The sequence below is a fragment of the Manacus candei genome, unplaced genomic scaffold (genome assembly GCF_025592945.1).
Source record: "Manacus candei isolate 608988 ecotype Guabito, Panama unplaced genomic scaffold, ASM2559294v1 h1tg000014l, whole genome shotgun sequence".
NCBI classification, from domain to species: Eukaryota; Metazoa; Chordata; class Aves; order Passeriformes; family Pipridae; genus Manacus; species Manacus candei.
In genome coordinates, this window is record NW_026138062.1 from 53,389,831 (window position 1) to 53,410,380 (window position 20,550).

The 20,550-nt window shown below is 39.6% G+C and overlaps 1 protein-coding gene across 1 annotated transcript; it reads left to right on the plus strand.

Moving 5' to 3' along the window:
• Positions 1–54: 54 nt before the first annotated feature.
• CASP2 (caspase 2) lies at positions 55–20,338 on the plus strand. The gene is made up of 11 exons (XM_051780814.1): positions 55–166; positions 2,522–2,672; positions 7,975–8,142; positions 9,844–9,919; positions 11,280–11,374; positions 12,817–12,993; positions 14,195–14,323; positions 14,751–14,841; positions 18,419–18,568; positions 18,660–18,769; positions 19,386–20,338. Exons 1-11 carry the CDS (start codon positions 102–104, stop codon positions 19,518–19,520), a joined length of 1,347 nt encoding a protein of 448 aa, XP_051636774.1. The 5' UTR covers positions 55–101; the 3' UTR covers positions 19,521–20,338.
• The last annotated feature ends 212 nt before the right edge of the window (positions 20,339–20,550 follow it).

Sequence of the window (20,550 nt, forward strand, 5' to 3'; positions counted from 1 at the left end):
GGAGTTGCTGTTTTGCGGCAACAAAAATTTATGGTTTGTGCTGTTTGTCGCTGCCCCTCTGCCACACCTGTGCCACATCCTCAGCTGTGCTGCACTGGAGCATGACTGAGGGGAGGGTGGCTGTCTGCATCTGGAAGCTGGTACCACCCAATATGTGTCACTTAAGGTAAAAAAACTGATGGCAAGCATGGCATCATGAAATTACTTCTGTTCTTCACAAGGTTCTCATCCCACACAGCTGGTAGTGTGCAAGAGGGGGATAAGTTTTCCTCCTGTAAGAGAGGCTGGCAGTGGGATATACACATATATAAGCATCCTCTGCCTAGATCAGTAGTCTTGGTGGCTCTAGTGCAGGGTGTGTGTCTCTGCTGTAATACAGCCCCTAACAGATGGCTTGAGATACTTTATTGTCATCATGGCAAGGACTTGCACGGAAATCTCTGTAACCACGCTGTACTCAGAGGCTTCTCTCTGGACTCTGGAAAGGTCCAGTCTGTCTGCCGAGGCCAGAGCTGCAGTGGAGAGCACCTGAGAATAATAGTCCCAAGGCACAAGTGTTCTTCATCATGATGGCTCTAGGCTGGAGCCAGGTTTTAGCTCTCACTGATCAGTGGTGATGTGCAGTCTCTTAAAATGGGTGAGTTAAACTGAGAGCCTCTGCAGTGTCAAAGTGGTCTACATTCATAGACCATGCAAGGAGACATTCACGTCTGGTGAATGTCCAAATTAAAAAATAAAAATAAAAATGGTGGTCCGAATCGCCTCATGAAGGAGAGCAGCAATCATCACAGCCTTGCTCGTATGACTGCATCATCTTGAATTCCTATGAGGAACCATCAAACCACAGCTAGAAGCAAACAAACTATTTCTTATAGTTTGATTCTTTATAGTTCAAAGAAAAAAAAGGACTCTCTATGTTGTTTGTAAATAAACAGGACTGCATTAAAAATTCCTGGTGGCATCATTTATATTTCCTCCCAAAACAACCACTCCACAAAGCCATGCTTTTGGCTCACATTCTGCTTATCTGATAATCTTGGCTTAGAAAAAGGAGAGGTGTTCCATTTCTGAATGTACAGCTACATCACTTTAATATCATTAGTGATGAAGGAGGTATGATACCTCTATCATAGAAGTATTGTGAGAGACAAATTTGCTGACAGAGGCAATGTGATTTCTTTAAAGCCAATCACTACTTGCATTTCCCTCCTCTAACTGCAAACAGAACAGAAAAAACCTCACTAAAAAGTTATATGGGTAGACAACATAGGCATAGAAACTTTGAGTCTTAAACTGGGCAACTCTGTGTGTACCAAACTGCCAGGAGTGAGGAAGAAATTCATGTAACCACCACAGATTAAAAGCTGGCCAAAACAAAGACCAAAAATGCCATCAGTTATGACCACTTGGATTTTGTCTTCAGCTTCTGTAAGGGTTTTCAAGCCTTTGGACTTGTGTTAAGCTTTAGCATGTGGAACTCCTGCACACCAAGGAGCAACCATCTGAAGCTTTACATGATGTTTTTGTAAGTCCTATGAGGAACAGCTGTGGGAGCTGGGGTTGTTTAGCCTGGAGAAAAGGAGTTTCAGGGGTCACCTTATCACTCTCTACAACTACCTGAAAGGAGGTTGTAGCCAGGTGTGTGTGGGGGTGACCTATTATCCCAGGCAACTAGCGACGGGACGAGAGAACATAGTCTTAAGCTGTGCCAGAGGAGGTTCAAGTTAGCCATCAGGAGTTTCTTCACAGAAAGGTTGTCAAGCATTGGAACTGGCTCTCCAGGAAGGTGCTGGAGTCACTGTCCCTGGAGGTGGATGTGGCACTCAGTGCTATAGTCTAGTTTGGCAAGGTGGTGTTTAAAGGTTGGACTCAATGATGTCAGAGAGCTTTTCCAATCATAATGACCCTGTGATAATATGACAAGTGCTGCGAATTTGCTTATGCTAGAAGGATGGTCACTTTGATCTTCCGTTCGTATTTCACATGTTCTCTGCAAACCCTGTGTGCTCCCTGTCTCCCTCTGAACTACTGCGCGTTATCTTTTCTGATTTCAGCTGATTTCCGCTGAAACGCACGTGTGACAAAACACAGGAAACAAAACCTCTAAAATTAAAAAACAAAATAAATTTCCAAGAACCAGTATGTTCGCAAGGAAAGCTGTACTTGTTAACACTCTCTGCAGACAGGACCATGCCGCTCCTCTGCTGTGCCGCACTACAACCCCCCCGCCATGATTCCACCCCTCCATCCCCCGCCCCTGAGAGGCCGCGCCCCAGCCCGCGCGCGGGCAGGAGGCGGCGGGAAACCGCTCCCGCTCCGTGGGAGGTCACGTGACGGCGGGAAAGCGGGTCTCGCGCTTTGAATCGCGGGTGCCGCCGGGAAAAGGCGGGCGGGAAGGGCCTTTTCCGTCTGTTGTGAGCGGGAGGCTGCCGCCCGTGCTATCCCTCCTAAGCGAAAAGTCGGGAGGAGTGCGGGTGGGTCTTTGCCGCTAAGTGTGCCCGGGTCTCCCCTCTTCTCCCAGGATGCTGGTGGCGTGCGGAATGCAGCGGTGTCACCAGGAAGCGCTCAAGAAGAACCGGGTGATCCTGGCGAAGCAGCTTGTGTTGCATGTACTGGTGGAGCACATGGTAGAGAAAGACATCATCACCCCGGAGATGGTGGAAATGATACAGGTACGCGGGGTGGGCTCGCCTGCGCCGTGGCCATTATTTCTGGCTAAGCTCGGTGTCGTTCTTAGGAGTGGCAGCATGAAAGAAACCTCGCCTGTGTGTTACCTGCACATTTTAACGTGATTGCATTTAGGGAAAGAGCAAAGCCGTGTGGGGTTTGATTGTAGCGTGCAGAAGAACTGTGAGGTGCTTTGGGCAATGTGTATTTTGTCAAAAGTTCACTGTTCGGGTGCTGATGTGCAATTGCAGCAGGCTGCACTTTGTGGATCGGAGTCCTTTGTTGTCTTTTTCAGCCTTTTTTTTCTCCACTCGTAGAAGCAGAAATAGTACACGTTTCCAAAAGAACACCGTGAAAGCAAGTAAATGAATACATTGTCAACCAGCTTGTTGTGGCTCGTTTCACACAAAGAATTTGTGCTGTATATGTGTTTTTGTAAACTGCGTGAAGAACCTTGCAGGATTCAAGGCCCACTCTCAGCTGACAAATGGGCCTGTGTTACTTACCCTGTGCAGAGGGTACTATGGAGAGAAGTCATTGGAAATAGCTTGGGATTTCTTCCAGAGGGAGGGATGGTAGTGCACTGAACACCATGCAGGATGGAGATACAGGTCTTCAAAGAAAGCAGACTGGAAAGGAAATGACTGAAGTTGCACGGCAAGGGCATCTCAGGACTCAAGTAAGCAACTGAGAGAGTTTTTAGTTCCCTATAAAGTTGATGGTCCTGTAATAAGAACAGGTTATGAACTATTTTCAGGGCATCACTGCTTACAGTGTAAACCTGAGACTGATAAGATTCTTGATAACAATGACGAAATAACTTCCAGATTAATTTTGAGTCATTGTCAAAGATAACATGAATCACTTTGCATACTTTGGCTCAGTGTCAAAGATAATGACAGGTTCCTCATGGGACCTGCCAAGTTGTGGGAGATGCGGGCAGTCTTACCTGAAATAGTTCAAGTCCCTTCTTGTACTGGTTTTGGCTGGAATCATTTCTTCATAGTACCTGGTGCGGGGCTGTGTTTGGATTTATGCTGGAAACAGTGTTGATAATATAGAGGTGTTTTAGGCATTGCTGAGAAGCGCTTACACAGAGCCAAGGACTTTTCTTCTCACCCCACTTCAGCAATCATGCGGGGGGTGGGGGGTGAGGCACATATCTGAGACAGCTGACCTCTACTGACCCAAGGGATATTCCACAATATTTGGTGTCATGGTCAGCGTATAAAGCTGGGGGAAGACGAAGGAAGAGGTGAACTCTGAGAGTGACAGTGTTTGTCTTCCCAAGTCACCTTTTCACGGGATGGAGTCCTGCTGTCCTGGGGGTGGCTGAACACCTGCCTGCTGACAGGAAGCAGTGAATTAATTCTTTGTCTTGCTTTGTGTTGTGTGGCTTTTGCTTTACCTGTTAAACCATCTTTATCTCAAGTTCTCTCGCTTGTTCAGTTTTGATTCTGCCCACTGTCCTGCTGGGGAGGGAGTAACTGAGCGTCTGTGTGGTGCTTAGCAGCCCATGGGTCTTGAACAGTAACATTGCTGAAGTATGGGTGATTAGTAGGGATGTTCATTTGATGGCCTGCAGTTTGTCACTGAAGGGAGAGTGAGGTGAGGGGAAGGAAAAGGGTAAAAAAAAAAGCCCTCTCAAAGTTAGAGTAATGCCAGAGATAATACTCCTTTTGGCAAGATGCTGCTATAGTTGAGACATATTAAACTGAGAGGTGAAGAAGACTAAAGGAATCTTCCCCTCCAGGTGTATTTGAGTAAAAGGAGATGCAACAATACTCAGTAATGGATTATCAGTAAGGAGAAAGGTGTTATGATGGATAAGTGAGGTAAAGAGTAATAGCTTAGTGAAAAAATTCTGCCTAATACAATATACACACATAACTAGGAGTTTAAATGTATGTAAACAGCAATAGCAGCCTGAGCAAGAGAGCGAAGGGACTTGAACTACTGTTGCAGGGTATGGATCTGGAAATTGCAACAAAAATGGAAATATGGCAGAGGTGGGCAGAAAGCATTCACAACTGGAACAGTAGTACTGCAAAATATGCATTGTACTAGAAGGATAGAAATGAAGGGGACATTTACAGGATAGTACTAGTCATAACAGTGCCAGAGAGAAAAAATAAGATGCCTGAAAAAAAAAATCACTTGAATGGAAAACACTTTGTCTTCCCTTTCATTTTTCTGTTGTAGGTCTGTGAATTTTTAATATTCTTCCAGTCTCTGGCTCAAGTGTGAGCAAAGGTCTTAGAAGTACTGCTAGGTAGCCTGTTCTTGAAAATGCATTCTGATGCCAGTCATCAGGTACTTTAGTGGAAACAGGAGGAGCCAATTGTCACTGTGTCTGATAAAAAAGCGTAGATTTTTCTGGATATTATAACTAATTGGTTATATATATATATATATATATATATATATATATATATATATATATATATATATATATCTCCCCCTGCTCCTCCAGTAAGTCAGGAAATCAAGATCAGGATAAATAGTTACATTCTAAATCATACTGTCTTAAAAGCACAACAGTGACATTGGTCCTGTGAACTTGATTTAAGATGAACAAAAGAAGAAGATGATTCTGGAAATAGAGCACTTAAATAATCTTTTGTAGTCTAAGGAAAGTCAAATAAACCAAGTAGCTCAGGGAGATGAAGTAAGGATGAAGTTTTTTCAAGTGTGAAGTGTGAAACCAGTACTGAAACTTTACCACAAGTAAGAAAAAGGGGGGAGGGGAGGGGAGGGTGTTGCCGGAAGAGCCACAGAAGACAAAGGTGATTGAGTTGGATGAAGAGCTCATAAGGAATATGAAAAGTAAAGAGTTTAAGGTGTACATTGGAGAAGAATTAATAAACAGAAGCAGTTTCCTTTGATGTCTGAAATGTGGGGAGATAATAGGATCTGACAGGAATGAATTTAAATTGGGTCATTCACAAAGATATTAAACAGTGTGAGTTTTTTTCCACTATATACACTTTGAATAAAGAGTAAAGAAAAAAAATTGTTTTCTTTGTAGTGAAGATGATGTAAATAAAATTATCTAGGTGAAGACCCAGAAGAGGGGAATTTCGAACACAGAGCAAAAATAAGGTGAAAATAAAGTGGGATAGTGGAAACAGCTGTTTTTAAGGCAAAGTCCAAAATCCACTTTTTAAATGCTTTCTTCTCAGAGCATGAGATGTTCTTCCAGAGCTCTAGGATGGACCTTCAAAATGGCAGATAAGATAGCAAGAACTTTGCTCTTTAAACAATTGGAACACTCTATACTGTAAGCAAAGATTGAGACCATGTAGATTTGGAAATTTAAATACTCTGTGTTGATCGATAGACAGTAATGAAGGGATCACTGGTTTTGACAAAGTGATAATAAATTTGTTTAGAATGTTTGTAAAATATGTATGATCTTTTCACAGATTTTGTGTTTATATTCTGGCTCAATAAGACTAATATTATGGAATGTTGACAGAAATTCAGAATTTGTTTTACAACCAGTTCCTGTTATGCAGATTATCAAACCCATCTGTGAGGGTACAGAAAGAAATTAAGGATGTATTGGAAAATAAAATGAAAGAAGTGTGTCTTAGGGAAGTTTTACTTCTGAATGTTTGCTGAACATTATTTAGTGTAGTCTAAATGTGGTGTTGATGTGGAAGTTAAAGAGGTACAGCCTTTTGGGTGTTTAATGAAACATTAGGGAAGAAGTCTTCCAAAAGCTGACTGGTATATATACAAATATGATGCATACATACATATGCAGAATATGAATGTTATGGAAATTTCTTAACCTTTTAATAAAACTTAAAATCCAGTTCTTAAGGTCAGCCTGTGTTCTTAACTATGATTTATGACTTAAGAGTCACAGACTACGGAAACATTAAGTGAAGAAGATGAGTGATCCTCAGTTCGTCTCAAACAGCTGCAGGCCTACCAGAGAGAAATAAACAATTCATATATACTTTGGAAATAAGCTCTCAATTTACTTTATTAGTTAAAATAAAACTCAATGAGTTTACAGGAAGATATAAGTGTACGGAGCTGGTTATTTTCTGTGGACTAATGGAGAAGTGTTACTGGGAGAAAGGGGAAAGTGCCTTCATACCTCTGGAAAGGTACAAGTGTATGCACCTCTAGTCAACAGTGCTCTGAAAGTTGAGGATTCTGTGGGAATAGGGAAAGGTACTGGCAAGGGGACAAGGCCATTTATGAGGAGCCTGAAAGAAAGTGACTTGTTTACTGTAGCAAATCAAGACCAATTTATAGAAAGAAGTTTGATAAATAAGGGAAAGGACAGGAGAATACTGAAGTCACCGTTGATACAAAAATAAATGCTGTTAGTCATGAATTAATCTAGCTCTGAAATTCTCAATAGGTTTATGAACATTGGATCAACAAGATTTTGCAGTATACTAAACTATTTTTTAAATTTTATGAAAGAAACCAGGTGATGTGATGTCTTCTGTAGCAGAAGATATGTGCCTCAAGGCACTGTTTTCCTGTGATTGCTGTCTTGTTAAGCCTTAATTCTCACCAACTGTTTTCAATCATCCACCAAAAGGAGACATCTCAGATCTAAGTGATAATTAAAAAAAAAACCCACAAAACTTATTTAAGGTATCCAGTATTTTAGTATGTGATTTTTGGTGTCTTTTAGATTTCACGAGGAAGGTTATTATTGTATAAATTATACATTTTGTTGGCAAATACCCTGTTAGTGTTCTAACAAATAGAACTTCTTGACAATGTTTAACAAATACATTAAGTTTCATTTTTGATGGTTACTTTTTCACTTAGACTAGAATATATTGCCTCATTGGTCTAAATGTTACAGTCTGTACCTACCAAGTACCACTGTGGAATTGACTGTATATAGTAAGTATTTTACTTAATGTTTTCTGGAGGATTTGAGTATCTACATGCGACCATAAACCATTGGATAGTAGTGGAATCATATTTTGGACTCTTTGTATATTCAATGAGGAAAAATAGATACTATTCCAACGGTAACTGGAAGTAAAAGTTTGGAGAGAATATGGTGTATTACTGTGCATGGTAATGTATGAATTGTTGGCTTGTTGTATTGTTATATACTCTCATCCTTGAGCAAATAGGAACAGAGGAGTGTGAACAAAATCAGCTAGGAAGTGTATCATAATGGATCTAGCACAGATAAGCATAGTGGTGAAATGTTTATCTGAAATTTAAAAAGTAGTTGTTCTGATAATTCATTGAAAATTAATTGTGTCGTGTATTAATTACATAGAACGTGGATTTTGTTTTCTTTTCCTCTGGGTCTAGGCAAAGTCTGGGAGCTTTGACCGAAATGTGGAATTCCTCAATTTGCTGCCCAAGAGAGGCCCTAATGCCTTCTCAGCCTTCTGTGAAGCTTTACGAGAAACCCAGCAGCAGCATCTGGAGGCAAGGATCTTGAAGACAGTGTCCGACCTGAGCCATGAGATTGCAAGGGTATAACAGTTTTTAAAAAATAAGACGGGTGGACTGCATTTCAGATTGGGTTGGGGACAAAGGACTCTGTCAAATGGGGAAAAAAACCAATTGTTTACGAAAAACAGGATGGGATTTTGTTGCAAGTTGAAGCTTGTAGAAGCCTTAGTAAAAACAGAGAGGAGGGAATTTGGGAAGAAGAGAATTTTCATGCTACCACCAGTCACAAGGTAGAAGAGACCTCTGGAGGTCACCTGGCCTGACTCCCCTGCTCAAGCAGCATCACCTTCAGCAGGTTTTCCAGGGTCATGTCCGGCTGGTTTTTGAATATCCCTAAGGATGGAGACCCCGCAACCCCTCTGTGCAACCTCCTCCAATGCTCAGGCATCCTCAGAGTAGAAAAGTGTTTGCTGATGTTCAGATGGAGCCTCCTGGGTTTCAGTTTGTGCCCATGGCCTATGGTTTTGACACTGGGCACCACTGAAAAGAGCCTGGCTTTGTCCTCTTTACAACCTCCCTTCAGGTATTCATATGTATTGATAAGTTCCCTCTGAGCCTTTTTTTCTTAAAGCTGAGCAGTCCCAGCTCCCTCAGCCTCTCCCCGTATGTGAGGTGCTCCAGTCTCTTCATGTTTGTGGCCTGTTGTTGGCCTCTCTCCAGTATGTCCGTGTCTCTTGTATAGAGGAGCCCAGAACTGGACACAGCACTCCAGATACAGGCTTGCCAGGCTGAGCAGAGGGGAAGGATCACCTCCCTTCGTCTGTGCTGCTGGCAACATTCCTCCTAATGCAGCCCAGGGTACTATTTGTCTTTGTGCCAAGTGTACATTGCTGGTTCCTGTTTGACATGTCCTTTACTGCCAAACTGCTTTCCAGTTGGATTGTCCCCAGCATATATTGATGCACGGGATGGCTCCTCCCCAGGTGCAGGGCTTTGAACATCTCTTTCTGAACTGTACAGTGTTCCTGGGTGTTCTTGCATCCAGCATGTTGTTAATGGATGTCATCATTAATCCAAAAGCTGCAAAGAAAATATTTTCTCCAAATTTTTTTGTTTTAACATTCAGTGGTTCTCTGAGTAGGAAGCTACTGAAAGCTGGTCTTGTCTGTTGAGGAAAGAGATACTTATATTTCTTTCTTTTGGTGTTTTTATTTTCACTTTTTCACTATCTGTAGATGTTAGCATTGAACTAAAGGAAGAATTTTGCAGATTCCATATTCTTAGTGCATTGGCAAGGATGGAAACTCTCATTAAGCATATATTCTACAAAGGAATGGAGACAAGACACTTTTGAACAGAGATGTTCCCTTATTAAAACATAGGATTTATTAGATTACGCTCTTCTGGGGTTTTTTTTTGTTTTCAATTGTGCTTTACTATTCAAACAATGAAATCTTGACAGCAGACAAAAATATAGGAATCGCTGGACAAATTTTTGGCCAAAACAAGGAGGATATGATGACTTCAGTGTAAGGTTTCCAGACTGAGAATTTGGGTAGAAGTAGAGATGAGCAAAGAAAGGAAGGAGTTTTATCTTGAGAGAAAATGCTGGTGCCTTGTCATGCTATTTTGTTTGGATGTGAACCATCATATTATTTTCAAGTCATTTTTATGTGTAGGTAAATGCATGTATCTTTTTTCCATGATAACTTAAGGCTTGTACCATAGATGAAAACAATAGCTGTTTTATGCTACTTTTTTTATGTATTGGATGTCTTGTAGCTTGAGCACTGTCATGGATCAGATCTTCCATTCCCTGTCAGTGAGTCCTGTAATTCAAAGAGACCACGCTGGATTGGTGAGTTGCGTGTGACTTTGTGGGTACTTGATTTGATATCTATTTGGCTGCTTCTAATTTCTTAATAGTCTCTTAATTCAATTCTAGAAACAAGCTTGCCACCACTTTGCTCATCCCAGGAATACAAACTTGACAGATGAAGAGAGTGATTTAGGCTAGAAAATGGAAGTGAAATAGAGAACCAAATTAGTTTCTAGTCAGCTTCATTTACTCCTACAGGAAATTTTGTTGCTTAAAACAGTACACGTCAGTAAAATTTTAGATTTTTCAAAGACTTCCTTCTTTGTTTAAGATTTGTAATGGAGTTTCACTGAACTAGAGCTGTGACAAGATACTGATTTTGGGCAGTATGCCTTAACTTTAACTTATTACTTGGAAAAAGCAGTCTAAGTATAAGGCCTTATGTGTGTTACATGAGCGCGACTTGGTTTTCTGTAGCTTCTGTCGAGTGCAGCAAATCAGCTTTTTTTTAACATGCATTTGTGACTTAGACCAGGGAACTGTTCTAATAAATAGTTGTTGGAATGAATCTCCTTGCTAGTATTTATGTTGCTTGTGATAATGTCTGGAGTATTCATTTTCCCTAACTATTTTTTGGAGACTTTTTTGGGTTGGTTTTTTTTTTTTTTATTTATGTGCAACGGTTTTAGGGTTTGATTGTTTTGATTTTCTTAGAGCATATATTCCTCCATCCAGGAGAGCCATGCCTCAAAAGGCTGAAAAAGAATTTCAAAGGAGATCGTGAATGTCATTAGCTCAGTTTCTTCGGTACAGAGGAGTGTTTGCCTGCAAATGGCAAATAGTTGATTATCATTCCCCTCATCTGCTGTTATCCAGAGAGAAGTGTTGAGGCAGATAAAAAAAAAAAGGGCATTGCACTTTGTGAAAGTTGGAAACTTCTCATTTGATCACTTATGCATGTGTTCAGCATGGGAAGCCTTTTATGAAAGGAAAAACAGTATTTTGTTTGAATTTTTCTAGCAACATTTTGTCAGCCAAACTGTGAAAGGAATAACAGACTGTGCAAAATGACAGCACAAGGCTCTAATTTTAGATGAGAATGGTGTTTTCATTCTGTAGACCCAAATTCACTAGGCCTTAGATAAGTCTAGCCCACATACAAGCCAGAAAACAAGTCACCAATTAAAATAATAAAAAAAAAATACCCTTACAGTATGTTTTTCCTGCTGTGTTTCATTTTGTGTCTGTAGTCCCTGATCAAACAAAATTTTTAGGGGTGAGAATAGTATAATACAGAAATATGCATAAGAGAATATAGTTCAGAATTTGCAAGTTACTTCCTTAATGCAGAGACTTTGTGATTGAAATTTATTATTATTGATATGTTTGCCTTACACAGGACCAATGGAAGTTTCCTTGGATAATGGAGATGGTCACTCAATTCCTCCAGTGAAATATTGCACTCCTGAATTTTATCGTGATCATCAGCACTCGGTAAGTCATTAACAGAGAAATTCTTAAGATGTGAAAGTTGTGAGGTGTTTGGTCTATCAGCTGAACACCTGCTACTTAAACTTCTTGAGTTGAAACACTTCACTGGGATGCAGATCAGTGCTGTGCTATTTGTGTAACTGAAAGGTGTTACCAGTTGTGATCCATTTGATGTAGTTCTCATTTACAAGTGTCAAGAAATTGAAGTTCTGTAACTCTATACAAATTTCTGCCTCTGTTTTTCATTCATGAAGAGCTTGGTGAAATGCCTTTTGTTCTGTTGCTCTGTGTAAGCTGTCAGTATTATTGCCTCAAATTTATCTGTCTGTGTCCTCATCTTCTGTATGATGACACACCCTGTCAATGACCATAAGGTCATTTCAATTAGTAATCACTAACAGACTTGGCTGTTTCAATTGCCAGCTCTACCTGAAAGAGTCCTTAGGCTTAAGAACCAGGTCAGGATTCTGTGCTGGGTAGTACTAGGTAGAACATCCTGGATTTCTAATCTTCTGCTGCAGTGTTTGAAGTTATGTAGATAGTCTAATCACTTTTTGTTTATTCTGTTTGTAAAGCATGGATTGTGGTGGGGTGGGCTTAAGGAATAAAATTATTTTGTATAATGGGGCAAATGCTTCATTAGGGTTACACAATGTGCTAACAACACTTCTGTCAGAGGCTCTTTGTATAGCAAAACAGAGGTGTTTTTTCTTTGTGTGCTTGTTTTTGTTTGGTTGTTTGATCATGGGGTTTTTGGGGGTTTTTTGAAACTGTCTGTTGAGGTGACCTGATTAATAAGCAGTGCCAGTGTGAACTTGACTGGCTCCTTTTACATCTATGCCTGGATACACCTTATTTGATATTCTCCTTTGGTATTAAATTTTACTTCCAATTTACAGGAGTATTAGTAACTGAATCACTATTGATTTGTTGTTGTTAGATTGGTAGGGACAAAGGGGGAAGTTAGTTTGAAGATACTCGTCTTAAATTAGTTCTTTTCCTGTTAAGCTTTTTTGCCAGTCACATAATTTTCAAGATCAATGCCTGACAGTCTCTTGCTGTTACAATTGCACTCACATGCTATTTTACATCTCTGTCTGCTCCCAACAGCAATTAAGAAATACTAGCTAAATGTTATGAAGTGTTCTTCTAGTACCATTGATGGGGATGGCAGAAATATGTGGGGCCCTGCAGGGGTGAGGGTGAGGAAAGGGGAAAAAAGTTAGCAAGAGCTAATTTGCAGTTTGAAATGAATAAACTGTGTTTCTTTTAAAATGAGAAATAAGCCAGTCCAACAATAATAGTATCATAGGCTTATCAGTTGTGGAAGCTTGCAAATACAGGAATATGATATCAAGTTGGTATGTAGGGGTTGCTGTTCTACTCTAACACACTGTTATTCCTTTGTGTAGTTTAAATTTATCTGTTTTAAATCTTCTTCTCAGGCATACAAGGTGGTATCAGAGCCCCGAGGCTTGGCACTTATTCTCAGCAATGTCAGCTTCAGCTGTGAGAAGGACTTGGAGTATCGCAAAGGGGGAGACGTGGACTGTGCTTCCCTGGAGATGCTTTTCAAGCACCTTGGGTATCGAGTGACTGTTCTTCCTAATCGAACTGCACAGGTAAGGAGGTGGATCCCAGTACTTCACAACTGGTATGAATGAGAGTTTGTAACTGTTACATAATCACTGTAAGATGTTCCCTTTGGTGTGGAACTAAGCTTTGAACAGGAAGGTGTGAATTATCACTTATGAATAGAAAATAAGGCTAAATGGGATAATGTCTGTTCACATACTGATCAATATGAGGAAGCTTGGAAGGCAGAGCTCTTACGATGGAAAGCAGTATTACAAAGGACCATGAGAGGTACTACTGCAGTCTGACTCTAGTACAAGGTGCAAGAATTTCTAGACCACACCTTGCATGTGTTTTTAAAGCACAAATGAATAAAGTGTACACTTGAGATAGACTTTTACAGTGTTCTGCTGCCCTAAAAATTAAACTTTGCAAATACTTGATGTAGTATTTGCAAGTGTGGTGTTTTCATGTCCTTTCATTGATGAAGTCAGTTGTCGTCCTATTTATCAGTCTTCCAGTATCTGTGCAGTTAAGTTCCACTTTTTCTGTCTTTGCTTTGCTAAAGAAGAGGCTGTGTTTCACTTAGGAAAGTTAGTAGTGTTCCGTGACTAACTTAATCAAGCCACTATCCCTGGGAATGCAACTGCTGCCTTTTCCAGCTTCATTTGTTCTTATTTCTTTTAAATCCCTGTGAACCCAGGTGGTACAAAACCTGTTAAAGAGTGTTTTACTCAAGAAAGCAGCTTTTACAACATTACAATAATACTTTTGCACCTGCCATGTTGTCAGAGTTTATAAAGTTTTTCAGTTTAAATTATTTATTGACCACTAGTGTTTGAATGCCTGAAGTCCCAGAGCATATATCTGTTAAGTTACTCCAATATACCAGTCAGACTCAAGTGTCAGTGTAAAACCTTTGTAAAATACCAGTTAGTTTCTTCTGTGTTGAATCCACATGTACCAACTCAGGTACTTGCTGCATCCCCCTGTTGGCCAAGTGATTCTTACTTCACAATGTCATACTTAGAACTGAATATTACATAAAAGAACAAGAACATTTTGCTGGGTTTGGGTGGGTTTTTTTAAATAAAACACATCTTTTTACTATAAACTTGTTCTATGTGGGTGGTGTTTTTTTTTTTTTTTTGTAAGAGGAGGGACCGGTTCTGTTTTTCCATAAATATTGACTTGCATTCCCTGTGCAAGTCTGGAAAGGATTAAACGGGTTTTTTTATTCTGTTCCAGGAGATGCAGAATGCATTGGAGAGATTCTCCAAGCTGCCAGATCATCAGTACGTGGATTCCTGCGTTGTAGCTTTGCTTTCCCATGGTGTGGAGGGTGCGGTTTATGGTAGTGATGGCAAGCTACTACAGGTATATTGCTGTATCCCAATGTGGTGTTGTAGGTTGTCTCTAGGAAAGTACCAAGAAAGAGGGGGGGGAAAGTTTTTAAAAAATGAAGTGATGGGAGACTGAGGATTCACATTTTTTTTAAATGGAAAAAATAAGGGCTTGTGGGAAGAAAAGGGCAGGAGTCTGTGAGTGGTCTGGAAGATAAAGACTGGCGAGTAGGGGGAAATTATTTCATTCTCTCTTTCTGTACAAGTACTAGGTAGAGTGCAAGAACTCAAACTAGCAGTAGGTGGGGAAGGGGTGTGTTTGTCACATGCTGAGTTTGGAGATAAAGGAGAAAATACCAAGACTGATGAGGTAATAACCAAAATACAGGGAAGCAAGGTGAGGCTGGGTTTGGCTTATAGAAGGCTACAGTGAAGAATGTTTATCTTCTTTCTTCTCTCAGTTGCAGGAGGTTTTCCGGCTCTTTGACAACGCAAACTGTCCAAATCTCCAGAATAAACCTAAAATGTTCTTTATTCAGGCCTGCCGGGGAGGTGAGTGCCCAAATGCTAAAAGTACTTGGCATGCCATTAAGGCTCGTTTTGCACACATGCACACCCTCACATTCAACTTGCTGTCATCTCTCCTGTTTGCTTCTCTCAGGTGTAAGTGGGACCCATATTCACCTCCCTCTGCCCTGCTGCTGCCACTGCATCTGTTGCTCTGTAAGTGTCTTTTGCTCTGCATGAGGTGTGTGCATTGACTTGCAGACCTCAGAGCACCTTAGTGACATAAAGCTCTGTCATACCCCACTCATACATTGAGGCTTTCTCGTACTGTGCCTGCATTAAGGGGAGTGGGGCATACAGTGCACAAATTGCAGCACAGCATGGAGAGGTACACTGGCACTGGAGTCTTGTCAGAGATCGTGTCTTTCTCTTCATCCTCGATGTGTTGCGTCTCTTGTGGTTGTCTCTTGAGCTGTCAAAGTTGGTTCCAAGTATTTTTGGGGGTGTGTCTTTTTTTTTTACTTTACCCTAGCCTGTTTTCAACCTCAAAATGGCCATTCTTTCTACCCTGTTCCTCATACTGTTAGAGAATTCTTACATGCTAATGTACAGAACTCTTTCCTTGTTTCTCATACACCTGTTCTTTTTCTATGCTTTGTGGTTTTTGTCTTTTTTTTTAATTCTGCTATTCTTTTTCCTTCTTTTTGTAACTAAACACATATCTGTAACTAACCACCTTTTAGATCTACTAATGACTGAATTTTTCCATCAAGTGTTTGGACTTTCTGAGATCGCTGTGAAATTGCAGATACTCCAAAGTGAAGTTCTGTCTTATGGTTTTGTTTTTTCTCCTTATGATAGAGATTCTAGTGTATATGCTCTTTCCTCTGCTTTTCCCTTGTTCCTTGCAATTGTCCTTTTCTTTTTATTTTTCTCAAGCTTTATAGTTTGTCCTCTAGCCGAGAGGATAGTTCATTCACCTGTTATCTAACCTTGTTTAATCCCAATGCAGGGAAAAACCTAAAGTCTACGTGAAGTATTTTGGCAATCAGAAACATTCCAATCCCTCTAAGTATTTGGAAATATTGTAACATGCATGTTTACAATATGTAATGAATGTGATTGCTTTCCTGATGTTATTGAACGTTTAGATACTCTTGAGCAAATGTGAATGCGCAGACTCAGTGTGGAAATAAATGTAATGAAATAATTGGTAATTAGGTTTATTTGACTGTAATGTTACCATAACAAGTCTGTTAAGACTAACAAATCAAGCTTGGCCTTTTTATTCCCAAAAAAGTTGCAGTTAAGAAAGAGTAGTAAAGTTTCCTATGCACAATACTTTAGAACTGGGATACTCCAAAAGACAAAGGACTGAGACTTGAACAACTGAAAGGGAAAACTCTTTCCTCGATTAAAAAAAAAAAAAGGCAACACCCTGCCCTTTCTAACCTCTTTTAAACCTTGATTAATAGTTGGAGGGGAAAGCCAGTTACAAAGTAATTAATTGTCAACAAAAATGTGTACCCTTTCATGTTAGCATTCAAAGGTTAGACTAGCCAATACAATTTTTTTTCAAAAACAGCATTTAAAAGACTGTATAAATAGTATGGAAACTTTAGAATAGTAGTAAATCTATCAATGATGTGCAAGTTAGCTGGAGCTATTTGAAACAAAATGAGAAATACACAGGTTATTCTTCTTCCCTAATGTTATGTAGTAAGCCTGCTCTATGTTCTATTAATGGCACATTAAAAAATGTGGCTAAAGAAGATTCAGTAAAGTGTTAATTTCCAAAGAGCCTTTGGCAGGAGTCTACTAAAGAAATGAAGTAGTCCACCTACAGTCATGGATCAAAAAACAGTGGTTACAGAAAACAATGGGAAAAGTTTCAGTATGACATAATGTAACTCTGAAGCTGCTTTATATCTGTGTTTAGTGTAGTAGTTGATCCAGAAGAGTAAAGAACTGTGCGAAGTAATGACAAATGGGTAGTTAGCAGTTATTTAAATCAGTTGGCAAAATACCTATCTGGCAGCTTCAGTAAAATGTGAACAGACTAGATCAATCTGTGTGGCTGTTATTGCTGATATAAATTAGAGGTTAAGTGTGCAGAGGGTTAGTGTTTTACAGGTTTTAGTTATGTTGGTAAGTTGACTTGAGCGGTGTTTGAAGACAAATGCACAAGGAAGATGTGTAATTCTGAAGCTTTAATCAAAAAAGTTTTGACTTTTTACATAGTGGGATGATGGCAGTGTGAATAATATAGCTTGACTGTAAAATTACCTGAGTCTTATCTGAAATAACAAACACCGTAAACAGTACACTGAATTTTTAAGAAGATAGAGAACTGAAGGGATTTGGAAAACTGTGATAAAAGACATGAAAAAAGTGTGGTTAAAAATGGAAAAATTTGCATTGCTGCCTTAAAGAGATGAGGAAGAAACTTAATGGAAGTCATTTGAGCTATGGAGCATTATTCTAGGCTGTATCTAACCTGTCAGACAATCACAGCCCTCCCACTGCTGCTTTCACTTTAGAGGAAAAGAACAATGTTACTGACTTATGAACTGACCATTTCCTGTGCATAATTATGAGATACCACTAGTACCACTGCCTGTAAAAGGGTTAGAAGTCCAAATGTACTTTGAAGGTTTGAGCTGGCATCAAAAACTAAGAACCATCTAACAGGAAGGCCTTTGAAGTGGACACTTTCATCTCCTAAGACTAGTCTGACCCATGCTGTTAGGAAGAAAGTAGAATAATAGATTCTCATCTTAAAAGTAAAGGGGGGGAGAAGGCAAAATTATATAAAAATGTAGCTTTAATTTTCTTACAACATATCTGAACTATCAAAGTTATCACCACCTAGATTATAATGGAAACTGCATCATGTAAAAAAACCGATTAAGAATATCTATACTTTTATAGTACATACTAATAAATCTTAGAAAAGGCATCAAATACTCTCTCAAGATTTTAAACTAATCTCCGTGTACTGGAGTTCTCATATTTGGGCTCAGATTATTTTGCATTTTACTGCTGCACAATTTATGCTTTTGATTAATACAAGCAGTATTGCAGTCAGGTTTTAGAACTAGGTGAGATATTTGGTCCATATTTTCTATATAGCTTGGAGGTAGACCTGAGCAACTAAAATTATAGCTCTTGTTTGAGTTCTGCAGTAAATAGGTCTTTAGCACTGCAAACTGCACTAGACATTTTTGGATATTTTTCAGGTAGGTACAAGTGGAAAATCACAACTTTATGGCTAGGCATCAAATCCTTCCATGCATGGTGGAGAACTGTCAGAAACTTCTCTTCTTTCATGGTTATCCCATGAACTGCATAGGAGGAGGGAGGAGCAGACATCAGCATGCAGACCAAGTCAGGTTAAGCTGAGCAGATGTTGTTGTCTGCATTAGTTTGTGCAGAAGGACTTTCAGATGAGTTTTTAAAACAGCTGAAGAAACTTAAAGTTCATGCAAAAGCTTTCTGCTTGGCAGCGGTTGTGGCATTGCTGACCAGAGCCCAAAAGTAAGGAAGTACAGGAAAACTACACTCAGTAATTCTGGATAATTTCTTCTCCCCCCCCACCCCTCCTTGTTTACTGCCACCACAGATAAGTTCGACCAGGGAGTGGATCAAAGAGACGGGAAAGAACGGTCAGATTCCTCAGGCTGTGAGGAAAGTGATGCAAACAAGGAAGAAAGTCTCAAGCTGCGTCTGCCTACATGCTCGGATATGATCTGTGGATATGCTTGTCTGAAAGGTACTGGGTAGAGGCCCTAATTGTTTGTGCATAAAGAGGTTTTATGTGTCTGTGTTCCCCAAAAACTTCATCATAGACACTTTCCTTTCAGGCACTGTGGCCATTCGAAACACCAAGCACGGATCCTGGTATATCGAAGCTCTCACCTCTGTGTTTGCAGAGGACTCCCGAGACACTCACGTGGCTGACATGTTGGTGAAGGTAAGCAGGAGTGTGTTCACCCTCCCACTTTTACCTGGTTTTTGAAGAGCCTTTCGGTGCTTCAAAATGGTAGGATTAGTCAACTGTTAAAGCAATTGTTCTTGCCTTGTTTGTAGCAAAATTACTATTTGTTTCCCAGTTCATATTTATTTATTTATGTGCAGTTCCATAGCAGTTTAACCAAAGTAAAAATGCTGTTTCTTGCACTGCTTTTGTTTCACTTGTGTGGTCACATGATGAACTTGCAAGAAGAATTAATCTTTCTTGCCAGGAATTACTTTTCTTCTATAGAAATAACTTTCTTTTTCAGGTGAATTCATTCCCTGAACAGGCACACCACATAACTGTAAAAGCTCTAGTACTCACATAAGGTAAAGACTGAGAAAATTGGGGAAGAAGGAGTGAAGAAAGCAGTGTGATCACGGCAACTTGAGCTGCTGTGGAACTGCACCCTAGTTCTTTCTCCTTCTTACAGTTTAGAAAGGCAATACAAAGAGGACTACTTAATATGTTAAACAGAATAATCTATGAGTACAGAAAACAATGACATTTTTCTTCCATCTTAATCCTTCCAGTCATTTTATTTTTTTTTTTATTTTTTTAATATCACATCTAGGTGAATAGGCAAATCAAGCAACGAGAGGCTTATGCCCCAGACACAGAATTTCACCGCTGCAAGGAAATGTCAGAATATTCTAGCACACTCTGTCGGGATCTTTACCTGTTTCCTGGCTATCTACCAGGAAAATAACCTTCTGTATTTGAAGAGGGATACTGCCAAACCTGAACTTTGACTATGGATGTCTGCGTTTTTATTCTTACTGACTGTGACATCAGATGTGCAAGCAAGGAATGCTTCTTCATCTGACCAGTCCAATTCTTGCTTGATGTGTTTTTCTAAAATATTCTGGCAACTCTCTTTGTAATCTGATTCAGTTCAGGGTTTAAAATTCTAATATCCTGATTTGCTTTGTATGTATAGAAATTGATGGAAAGAGGATCAGCACTAGAATTTGGAAGACATGGGAACATCCTTTGGAAGGAGATGTGAGGACATTTATAAACAAAGTGAAAGTGAAAATGGACTATTAGTACAACTTTAAAAAAAGTTAAGCCTTTCTGAAAGGAAAATTAGTCATAAAATGCTACTTATCTTATGCTTGTATTTTAAAAATTTTAAATACTTTCTGTGTGGTTCTTCATACAGGACAGTTTACTACTGTGTATATTAGAAAAAGAGCTCCCTTGTAAAGGAGAATCCTCCCCCTCTTTAAAATGAAAGGTTATGTTCTCAGTATTCAGCACTTTCCTACCCATTGTGATCACTTAAAAGTCTATTTTTCTACATTCTTTCTATAGTGAAGTTATCAAGAGAGTTACAAGACATCCCAGATTATCAGCAAAACAAACAGAAACCTAGACAAGTCTGCAGAAACTGCCCCAGAAATAGATTTAGATCTATAAATTGTAGATTAGTTCCCCATAGTCACAAGAATGAACAATTGCATGGAATATTATTTTTCAGGAATTTGTTTGCCATACTAGTTATGTGTCATGACTGACAGCATTCAGTCCACCAACTTCTCAGGAGTCTATAAATTGCACTGTACAACTGAAGCCCTGAAACCCTACAGCCTTGAACAAAAGGATCGCTTGTTTTTTTTTAATTAACAAAAATATTCAAGGCAGCTCTTTACAGTCTAAGTATGTTACTTAGATTATTTATCACTGGAGTTTGTTTCCTTTTAAATGAAAGGGAAGAGTTTCACATTATTACCCTA

Excerpts from the sequence above, each read along its gene's own strand:
- CASP2 (XM_051780814.1), top strand. The coding sequence starts at position 102 with ATGACTGAGGGGAGGGTGGCTGTCTGCATCTGGAAGCTGGTACCACCC. Across the intron at positions 8,143-9,843 it reads TGAGCCATGAGATTGCAAGG|CTTGAGCACTGTCATGGATC; the intron begins GTATAACAGTTT and ends GATGTCTTGTAG. Across the intron at positions 18,569-18,659 it reads TGGATATGCTTGTCTGAAAG|GCACTGTGGCCATTCGAAAC; the intron begins GTACTGGGTAGA and ends CTTTCCTTTCAG.